Genomic DNA, 12,045 nt, shown 5'->3' with positions numbered 1-12,045 from the left:
AACTATTGTAAGTGATGGCTGACCGCGTGATGGTTGTGTGTCAGTGTAACTGTGGTGTTCCTACACAATTGCCATTTTTCTTGTTAGGAGGCGGCTCATTGACCTCCGATTAGGATAAAAAACTATTGTATGTGATGGCTGACCGCGATGGTTGTGTGTCAGTGTAACTGTGGTGTTCCTACACAATTGCCATTCTTGTTGGGAAGCGGCTTATTGACCTCCGATTAGACAACAAAGACTATTGTAAGTGATGGCTGACCGCGATGGTTGTGTGTCAGTGTAACTGTGGTGTTCCTACACAATTTACCATTTCTTGTTGGGAGGCGGCTCATTGACCTCCGATTAAGACAACCAAATATTGTATAATGATGGTTGACCAAGATGGTTGTGTGTCAGTGGTAACTGTGGTTTTCCTACACAATTACCATTCTTGTTGGGAGGCGGCTCATTGACCTCCGATTAGACAAAAAAACTATTGTATATGATAGCTGACCAAGATGGTTGTGTGTCAGTGTAACTGTGGGTGTTCCTACACAATTACCATTCTTGTTGGGAGGCGGCCATTACATAACGCCGCACGAGGCCGTAAAAGGCGCGAGCCGCTGTGACTCATGAATGGCTCCGGTTATTCAATCAACACTTCCCAGTTCATAGAGGTAGAGCCAGCTGTCCATTTTAGTGTTCAACGAGAAATTAGCACTTTTCATTCCTGAGGTCGGATTGCAATGCAAAACAACATGCGTGCAACAACATTACAATGTGTAGTTACAGATAAGAAACAAGAAATCACTTCCAGGACTTCAAATTAAGACAAAGATATTATAAGGCAGTCATCTTGAAAAATCAGCATTGAAGATGCATTTTTAGTTTTGAAGGTTGACTTATCACAAAAATAAAAAAAGTACTATTTTCAATCAAAAATAATTTGATTGTATCTTTCACACTGTAATAAGTCTACATAAAAATTTGATGTGAAAAACATATTACTATTTTCAAATATAAATTTTATTATGATTATTGTGAAGTAATTTGAGAAACGATTAAAAATATACGACTCGCAATCTGCATAAAGTACAGGGTGTTGATGTTTAGCTGCGTGTTAATTTTATAACTCTTAAAGCTATTACGTTGGGTCCTTCTAATGATAGTTTAATAAAATTTTAAAAGACAACAATTGATTACAATTGTGAAGTCCCCCACCCCCAAAGAATTGAGAACAAAACGTAAAAATATGGCGACGAATATGTTTGATAGTATATAAGCCTTAAAATGTCTTTAATAGGCAAGACAGTGTGCTGGTTTAAACACTTTTATAGTGCTTTTGTTATTGAAGAGGTTGGAAACTAACTCTGAAAACCTACAGCTTTTAGCTGAATACTGTCTTCATTGATATTTAAATAGCTATAAAAGTATTAAGGGACAATATCTTACTTCTGAATGATTTATTTATTTGTAAATGAAAACCAATATGGACAATTTTCACAAAATGCAAACCACTCATCGCCTAAAAATATTATAATTTCCCAGAGGAAGTCTTAAAGTACTAAATCCATAACTAGCAGTATAAGTGGAAAAGCGAATTTATAGTAATACGACTGAAAGAAATTGATATTATATTATATGAAGGGAAAAATCTATTTCATTCTCATCATCATATATACTACTAAAATACTGTATTTCCAGTCTTCCGACGTTTTCAATGACTCCTATATACGAAATGGTCAAAATTGGTCTACTTGAAATGTAAAAAAGCATTATATTTAAGGCAAAATATCTGTATCCACTTATCCTATCTAACAAGAGGGGAAGAGAGGGATGAATGAACCGTGATAGTGAAGTGCAGAAATTCAATGATTGCCATAGTTATAACGATAAAACAAATCGAGTTGCTCACTGCTAAGTACACTGCTAAGTAGATGTAAAGTTCGAATGTATTATAAAATGGAAACATTCTAGTTGGAGGAGAACAGATTGCTCAGGAAACCAAAAGGTAATCCAAGCTTACACTCCCAATACTGTTGCAAAATAGTTCTGTGACGGATATCTGACTGTAGGAGCGTCATTTGTACATCAGTCGACAGTTGTTTGTTACAGCATCCGTGTCAGATTGTTAACGCCTACACACTATCAATCTTCCGCTGGATTGATAGCTCTTATCCTGTGATAAATACTCGTGGCCGCCTTCGCAGTGTTTGGATCGTGTTGATTGTTAACGCGTTTTCAAACTCATCAAAAGCAATTGTTTAGAAAAGTATTCCCGGAAACGGTAATACAATCCTTCAGGCTAGACTCAGGGATCGTTAGTTGAAAATTCTTGCCCTAACAGGAATTCGAAACTGTAATCTGGAGCAATCAGCAGAAGTGCATAGTACTCAGTTATCGAAAACAAATAGTATCTGAACCAGGATACACAAAAAATAAAAGAAAAGGAATCACCTGCGTTGAGAGACATCATCATCTGTGCAACTCTGGTGAGGAAATGTACGACAACTGTGTATACTTGTAAGGAAGGCTTACACAGCCAAATATCGGGATAACCTTGTCTATGAACCATAGAACATCGGCTTGTATCGTCGAGACACACGAAAACATAATGCGATGTCTTGCTTGGGAACTTAATCAGGTCGCTTCAGAGAGCAGAGTCTAATTTTAATACCAATTAAGACACTAGAGACATTCAAGGTAGAAACACAGCAGAAATTCTCAAGGAGGAACCTTATAGCCCATAGAGTTGCGTTTAGCTTTAGTGGGTAGTTAGTTTAATCAAGTAGGAGTACCTCTTCATCGTCAAAAATTCATTTCTCTCCCATTTCCAAGGTAGCACAAAATTCCATTCGCTATAAAGATAAACGCGGCATTTGCAGTGTTTGGTTTGGTATTTGTACGAAAAAAGGTTTCTTACTTTTCCAATTTTGTTCAATGTTTTAAATTTACTCAGATCGGCAAATCCGCGTATTTCAATTGTACTAAATAGTCTTTTAACGTACATGGTACCAATCGTGTCGTTCTTGAGAGTAATAATTAACTAATAAAAAAATATTAGTTTTTATGCAATTTTACAAGCTGGAAAGACATGTTTTTATTTAATTACAATCTAATTAAACAAATATTTGTCCAAATTACTGTGCTTGGGCGCATAGTCTTTTATCATAATTTGTGTTTACGAGTTCTAAAATGACAACAAAGCTAAACACCAAACGAAGCCAAATAATCATCTTTATTTGAACTTTTATGTTTCCAAAGAACAGTCTCAGAAAGTTTCTGTGGAGAGTTCGCAAACACAAAGTAGAAAAACACTGGAAACTTCTTGAGGAGTTCAATAGCCTCACAGTCACACGAAAAACAATTTCACTACATCAGTGTATGACGTTATCGTAGTGGATCAACCATCTACATGGGATTACGGTGATGACGTCACCCACCCCCTCTTTCCCCCACACTACCCACTTGCCCTGACAGTTGCCAGACGTGTCTGTTGTCACAGGCTCCAGGAGCACAGATGATGCGGGCTTCAGTCCATTTTGTTACAGCTTAACTGTACTGTTAATAACTAAATTAATGACAGAAGTTTCATTAATATAAAACATATTCACAGTTTGAAAAACGTCAGGTATTTTATCATGTATTAAATTAATACACAATGTGAATATGATTATCTCTCTTTAAATTTTAGAGAAATTATGGAATAAATGAATGACATTTTTTATTAGTCACAAACAATACATATGACGTAACATACATAACTAGGGGTGTTAAGACCAATAAAGTCCGCGCCCCGAGGTTATAAACCTGTGCGGAATGGTACACATGAAACTTAAAACAAACAAAAAAGAAACTCATGGGGCTAAGGGAAACTTACTATTTTATTCTTTTAGTAAATTTTTTTAATAATGTGTTAAACATGTTTATGAACTTAATTATTTTCAGATTTTAGTTTTGCGTTGTCATTTTTAGGTACATATTTTATACCTACCAACAAATAATATGTGAATTAATAGTTATACTGACATTTAAGATAAGTGCAAAACATCATAAGTTGTATACATCGTTATCGTTAACGAGTTCTTCATTATGGTTAAAAATGGTACGAGCAATCTAAAAATGTTACATTTTTGTATTCTTATTTCATTATAAATACTTTTAAATATATGTAGTCTACTATTATTATTGATTGTATTAATAGCCTGTAGTAGTAAAATTTCAAGTCTATGTTTTCGTGAAGATTAAAATCGATCAAATGTATTGTACTCATCAGAGAAATACACGAAGAACAAACATATGTTTGCTGGAAAAAATATTAATAATGGCATCGACAAATCTTTGATTATAATAATACAAAATTGATGTACTTATTCCACAATTTATCTATTGCAAAAACGTTTACTAAAGAAATACTCATATTATAATAAAATATGTAGCAATTGCTGTTTTTATAAGCGTAAATCTTAAAATTTGAAATGCTCTCCTATAAGAATAAGGGTGCTTTTAAAACTGTATTGAAATTTTAGGTGCAATCAAAAAAACTAGGTGTAATCGGTTTTTGGTTGGGTTAGTTTTTGTAATTTTGATTAAAAATTGTAAGTAATCTAAAAGGTATTATGACACTGAAGAAATTGCACGATTTATATATAAACAATGGATTTCCTTCAATAATCTTTAGTAAACATACGTGTAATAACAGTTACCGCCAAACATTCAAACTTCTAGGTTAACCTAGAAATCTAGGTTACTTCAAATTGTTATCCTAAAATAAAAAGTTTTCCTGTCTTTAGGGCTGTGACTAATAAAGGGTTAGTAATTTGGAGGTTAATAAATTACCCGAAAACCCAGATTTTACAATTGTAATCTACCAAAATAATAATAATAATCTCTTAATTGCATTATTTTAACAACTTTTGCATCGTATAACAATCGTCAATAATTTTAGTCAATTTAGAGGGATTTATTTACACATTCACACACCTTCATGCTCACAATTCATACAATTTTTCAAGACACAAACGCATTGACCTTAGACACAGCACCCTCAAATATCCCAGCGGCTTTTCATGTATTCATCAACAGAGTAGGGAGCCTTGGATACCAAAAGGAGTTTGTGATGCGTTTAAATTCATTTTGATTTTTGGAAATTTTGATTTCTTCAGAGAGCCTATTGATTAAAAATGTGAGAAGACCTAAGAAGGACAAATACCCATAAAAAACATCAGTGCACAAGTTTTCAGTGGACTATTTATTGTATTTTCGTGATCCCTAATTCGTGATCCATGATTGTCATAATGCCCGATACACACGAGCATTTTGCAGACTCATTTTGCCATCAAACGGAGCTGCGCACACGTGCGGTGTCGAGCAGCTGCAGCTGTCGGGGTCCCCATTTATGCCTCATCACAGACGCAACACTACTTTATGGCGTTGAGGCATTGTTACCGTACATACGAGCGGTTGGCGTACACACCGCGTCCCAGCAAGTGGAAGTTTGTTTTTATTTATTAGGAGGGAGAACGTACATCCTTCATTTCTAATCTTACCTCCTGGGTTCATTACTGATCTGATTTGATGATATAGAGATTATAAATTTAGAAACTTACGCGTTATTACATTCATTTCAATTAGAGGCACTGAAGATCGTAGCACTGTCTCCATGACTTTGAACAAATCCACTAGTCTCTGACGTAGCACTCGTACAAAAATAGTTGTAAAACTTTTTCCAGCGTTTCTCAAGTCTGTAAATGGAGTAACAAACGTTCCCTTTAAAGTTTTGCACTAACCAAAGGGTAAGTCTAATACTTTCTTTATCGATGTTTCAGCAATGAGTTCATAAACAAAAAAGGCAAAATCGCGCGCTTAAAGAAAAATTTCTATTGACTTTCATTGCCATCTGAGAGCTGAGTGAAAGTACACGTATAACGCTGCATCGACGCTGGAATTACCGCTACTAGTCCAGTTAATGACCATTTCCCGCGTGTTTATCCCATACAGCACCGATTTTCATATACATATATGGGGTGGAACAGAGGGTGAGGTTTTCACTATTGTGTTCCAACAAAAGAATAGGAATCATCAATACCATCTTCATAACTAGCTTAGTTTTGATGTTAGAATTTTTTATATAAATAAAGGGTTAATATAGGACTTTAAAAAAGATATCTAGAGTTTTGTTCCGAAAAATGCCGTGGTTTTTTTGTTATTGCACGTCAAAACTTTCCATTTTGGCGTTTGAAAATATTAATCAACTTTCAAAAACCAGTAGGCTAATTCCGTTTGTTTACGGTCTGTATAAATAATACATATACGATTTTTTTACAAGCTATAATTTTGCTCTCTACAGATATTTCGACTAAATGCATATTTCTCCAGTTATTCGCGAAAATCCGTCTAAAAACGTAACTTTTTTGCCTGAAAACCGACAATTTCGCTCGCGAATAAGTCGAAATGTATTGACTTTCAAAACAAACTTCATAAAACAAAAGTTGCTTAGAATTTGCCAGTTTAGCAATTTCCGCCTTGATTTTCAATGAAAAACTGCTTAGCCTCAAGAATCCAATCCCAGGGAAAAAGCAACCCCCGGCACAGGGTAACTTTAAACTAGAGGTAAAGTAGAATCTAAATGGAAATTTTTATAAAAAATCAGGTACTGTACGCGATAAATACACAGTTTACACTTTTTTTTACCGTCAATGTAGTATAAAACGGTAACCGAAAGGGATAGATACAAAGAAAATGTTCTAATTAGCAATTAAAAAAACACAAATGTAGTTGACGTGGAGTTTGAAACAAACAGATAGCCCCAACTTTGCGTGCAACTAACTTTTAATTACAGTTTCCCATCAGACTCGGTTTCATCTGCGTGTATCGCTCGCCAAATGGACGGAGCGAAATAATGAAAAACTCCAATTCAATTAATGAAACCAAGCCCTGTCGACGCCCAACCCGTGTCTTGGTGATCGTGGGCGCAAATAACCGACCCTGTGTGGCAAGTCGTACTCCCTGTACCCGACGATCGAGTTCTATTGTTCTCAACCCCGTCCCTAGATATGCGTTTGTTCGTAAGGTGAGTGTATTAACAGTTTTAAAAAAGACTGAAAAACAGATCTTTATAGTGTATACATAAATAAATGAGAATGGTTTTATCAATAGTAACTCAATAATATATTTACATTTACTTTTTTTGTATTAACTATTACTTTCAACTTGAAATAAACAGCCATTTCATAGGTTCTATATTTTAAGACTCTAAAACCCCCTACAATTTATTTTGGGAAATTTAAATACATAAGCTTACACATTCTAGAAGCTCTTTTCTTATTGGAATTATTTATAAATTAAAACAAACACTCCAATAATATACTTTTTTATTTCCGTCCAGAGTACCAAGAAAAATATGGTCAGGTAATAAAAGCTAGGCACGAAATTGACGAAAGAACACAGGTCACACTACAACAACTAGACACAACAAGATCCAACCGACTGGCCTAGTATTACAATTGATGGGAACTACCGCATCACTAATAAATACTGTTAATCGGTCTAAAAGTAATAGCTTAGTTTAACTGCAACCGAAATTTTTAACGTCCACCAAACGGTTTGTGTATTATATCGCTCTTACAGAGACTTTGCTGCTTTGTATTTCAACAAACATTTAACAGAGAAAATACGTGTTATAAAATATCTCAGACATATTAAAAACTTTTACAAAATACGTAAACGGTGGTAATGTTTAATACAACAGTTGGGCCTAGTGTGATTGGCTCGATCTGTTTAACCATGCCCAATTACGTTTACAGATCACCGCGCCGGATTGGCAACTGATTGTTTGATTGAAATGATCACGTTTGCACCAAACAGAGCATGATTGCAATCTATGTTTGTGATCTGAGCAAACACTGATCAAAGCGATCAAACTTGTTACAAACAGCACGCCGTCTCAGAGACACGACACGCATTTATTTTTATCTTCATTACAAATTTATATAAAAGTCGTCACTAATTAAAATAAATATAATACACAAATTATATATTAATTGGTCTACACGAAAACAAAAATAACTACACACTTTATAATATCATTATAGATCTTAGTACATCAATTAAAATAAGTTTTTAAAAAATATATAAAAATAGATATTTTTACGTGTATAAATAAACGTCAGCAATAACAATGAACTTAAACTATGGTTGAAAAACTAACATTATCACATTGTCTGCCATGCATTTATATGTTCTAATTCGGATTCACAATCCATTGATTATGGACCCACATCATCGTCCCAGAGTCAATAGAGATTAAATATTCGTGACCCTATTAAAAACCCAATTGAAATGCATGCTGCCACACACAGTACTTATATTGACATAAACTTATATTGACATATAGATGTATTCATATCTAAGCACTGCGTTCGAGTCGAGTTGAACCTCAGACGGACGTGTGCTTGTAAAAAAGTTTGTATTTGTAATGTTCTACTTGTAAAAACAAGAGCACCTTTTGGTCTCAGTATATGTTAAGAAATTCTACTATAAAAAATTACTAACCGTAAGCTTTGTAACATTATTATTGATATTTATTCTTAGTTCCCTAGCTCGATAGTTTGATGAGATACGGGAGTGTCCTCATTGTTGAAGACGACATGATAATCTTTTTCAATATCACGATATTTATATGAATATTATTATAAAAGAAATATTATATTATTACGCGTCACAACTGGTAATCTGATGTTAAGTTTAGTTTTCAAACACTCAGTATTCTGTGATTCCGTTAGAACCTTCATTCTATAAATACTCGTAGAAAACATGAAGCAAAGTGTCATTAATATATTTACCAGCTGCTTGTATGAATTTTATTTTTATTTCTTTACAATTAAAAAGTACTGTATACGAGCATTACTAAGTCACAAGAATTTATTTCCCACATTTTATTTGGCAATTTTATAAACTTGGTGAAATGTATATTTGTAAATTTTACAAGCTTTCATTACTGAAGACAGCAATTAAAGTATGTCATATCCTGTATTTTCCTTAATAATTACTCCAAGAATTTGTAAGATCTTGCGAAAAACATACAAGGACAAAAAATAAAAGGACAAGTTCTAAAATTCGTGTGCTGGTGATTTATTTAATACAAAACTGTAATAAGTAACTCATTTATATGTGTGATTTGAAATTACGTAATACTTTATTTTTTGGATCTCATCTATTTTAATACGATGCGAAAATAATAATTTAATCAAGAAAACATGATACTGTGTAATGTAAAACATTTTTCGGTGTTGATTCCTTCTGAAATAGATCAAACAATTAGTTCATCTTTGTTAAAATAGCGCTTTATAACAATACATTTTAACAAAAGTGTAAAAACTTGATTTAACATAATGTAATTCAAAATAAATAAATATGTGTGTGAATAGACAATTCAACAGGAATTTAATAACATAGGATTAAAATCTAAGAGTTATGATTAATATAGAATACAGAAAGAAATACTAATACATTATCTTAATACAGTGCTTTACATATTACACTGTTTGAATGATTGTGTAGTCAATATAGATAGTATAAGTTTTTACAAAACGGTTTCAGGCACAAACATAATTTTAAAATAAAATATAATGCTAAAACATAATTCAAAACTAATACATTTGAAATTTTGTGCCAGTTTTATCATACACGTGAGCATGATTTCTTAAGATCCCAGTACTTACTGAACGGTGTTGGAAGTGTCAGGAAAAAAGTCCTAGACGTGTTGAAACACTTCCAAATCTTTGTTATGATTCACTTTCATATTATAAAATACAATGCCATGCTGTGTAAGACAAGGTGCAATAAGATCTAGATTTAGTTGCTAAGTTGGCAGCGGGAAACAACATTGATCAAAAGACAATAATTAACTGCAAAAAGACTGCCTAATAGCCTTCCTCTGTGATCAACAACGATGATTAATAAGCATTTTGTGACTTTTTATATAAAATTTAATCTAAAGGATTTTAGACTTTCGGTGCTAAAAGTTATATTCGATACCGAGCCGTTTTTTGCTAACACCAGTTTTTCTACAGAGTGATAAAAGTGCTCACATTTGTAGAATAAATACAATAATGAGTGGAACAGTTATTGTTGATATAGCATGCTTGTTATCTTCAATTAATCTTTATCGAGAGAATAATATCGATTGGCTGGCATAAACTCGTGTCTATGCATCATGTTTTGTATGTTACGTTTTTGCCTGATTCTCTGTTCTGTTTTGTTTCTACAAAATTCTGGTTCCATATTTTCCTATCCCACTTCCCGTGTTTAAATACTGATGTGTCTATGCATACAAATGCGATACGACAATTTCCTCGATCCAAGACGATGGATTGGGAGACATCCCTGATCCTACCCTGCATGGAGTACGAGACTCAGTAGACAGTGTATAAACACCCAAAGCGTGTATTGCCACAGCTGGAACAGCAGTGGAGGATAGCCCCAAATGTAAATGCTGGATAATCAATGTTACAATGTTTAAGGGCTCTGCTTTAAACGGAAGGAATTGTACGAGGGAAACTCTGCAGCTGTGTAGTGGTATTGCCAAGACGGGAGTAGACCACAGAAAGACCGAAGGAGTAACAACTGTTCCGGGTAAATTTTGTTGTAGCGAGACTAATCTTCGTCAGTGCGCACGGAACACGCGTTAACTCAGTCTGGAGCGGATGTGAGTGCTCGTGTTAACGTGGGAACTGTACCAGAGAGCACGTGGCGAGCCTGCGCTGTTAGTCTTTTCTGTCGCATTTGACCACGCAATACTACTATACAACATTCACCAAGGTAAAAAATGACTCAATAACAATCCAGAGTAAATGTCAGAAAAAACCAGTTACTTTATTTTGGGTTAGTTATTATTCTGATTCTACTTTAGTTTCCATGAAAATTTTAATATTCATCTTGTTCCTCACACAGAAAAGGTGCGCCTGTGCCTGATTACTCCTTATACAGCCATAGGATAATGAATGGTTACAGTGATACTTTTTTATTAACAAGTTATTGTTATAAAACACAAAGTTAGCGGAGTTTCTTCGGTGCTAAACAACTGAATTTTCGCCTATAACTGAATAAAGTCGTCGTCACCGTGTTGTTCTTGCAGCGGCGTCAGTATAACGCACACAGCAGTGCTGGTACAGCACATGGCAACTAGTACCACTGCACAAGTGGCACAGACACCGTTGTCAGCTCGACCCCAATCCGCCTCCCCTGCGCCAGTTTAAAATCAGTTCATTTTATAAGTCTAACAAAACATTTAAAGTTAAATTTTTTAGCTTTATGAATATCTGAGATAGAAATATTAATGTTTTAAGATAGTGAATTCCGTTTCAGATGTTCAAATAAATGCTTTTTTGACAGCAGTTTGAACAAATATAACCCCATAATTCGAAATACAAACTTATTTAGTGAGCCATTAGACACTTTACCACATAACATTTGCGTATATATCGATAGGCTTTAATATGTATAGTATTCTTCAGTGCTACATTCTCAAAGCACAACTCCCTCACATTTTTAAACATTTATTCGAGAAATGTATCAACAACATTATATATTAAATTCGTACAAAAAAAATAATAATAATAATATCACAAATAATAATATAACAACGAATAAAGATTGAATCACGAAAAGTATTTTCTCCACCGGGGCTCGAACCCGTATTGTATCGTAAAATGTAACGGCTCTGTGCTGTAGTGGTAGCATACTCGCCCGACAAGTGAGAGATCCAGGTACGATTCCCGGCGGAGCAAATATTTTTTGTAGTTCATTCTTTATGAAGGGAATAATTGTAATCTGCCAATAAGACTACCAGAAAGAGAGTTAAATGTATTATTTAATACTACTTAAAGTTGCTATAATGTTATTAAATTGTTTTCAAGACATCTAAAGGTGGCAACAATTATACAATGTTACTACAAATATCACAGTTATTATATTGGTGTTATGGAGTTCCCTATTGTTTACATATATCCCAAGGTTGAATCACAACATACTTCTGTGGAGTCTTATAACGTGACTTCGGATAAA

General features: G+C 34.1%; 1 protein-coding gene across 4 annotated transcripts in view; it reads right to left on the bottom strand.

Moving 5' to 3' along the window:
• The window catches only part of LOC124353734, a 388,950-nt gene that overhangs the window by 192,029 nt on the left and 184,876 nt on the right, over positions 1-12,045 (bottom strand). The window contains exon 4 of one of the 4 annotated variants that reach the window (XM_046803719.1): positions 9,540-11,223. The exons of the other annotated variants lie outside the window; for them this stretch is intronic. Coding sequence (XP_046659675.1) covers positions 11,075-11,223 — 149 coding nt within the window. The 3' untranslated portion in view covers positions 9,540-11,074. Of the gene's footprint in view, positions 1-9,539; positions 11,224-12,045 lie in introns of those variants that run through there. 4 annotated transcript variants of the gene reach the window in all.

This window comes from Homalodisca vitripennis, chromosome 2 (genome assembly GCF_021130785.1).
Source record: "Homalodisca vitripennis isolate AUS2020 chromosome 2, UT_GWSS_2.1, whole genome shotgun sequence".
Lineage (NCBI taxonomy): Eukaryota > Metazoa > Arthropoda > Insecta > Hemiptera > Cicadellidae > Homalodisca > Homalodisca vitripennis.
The sequence above is the reverse complement of the archived record's forward strand: the minus strand, read 5'-3'. Positions and strand labels throughout refer to the sequence as shown.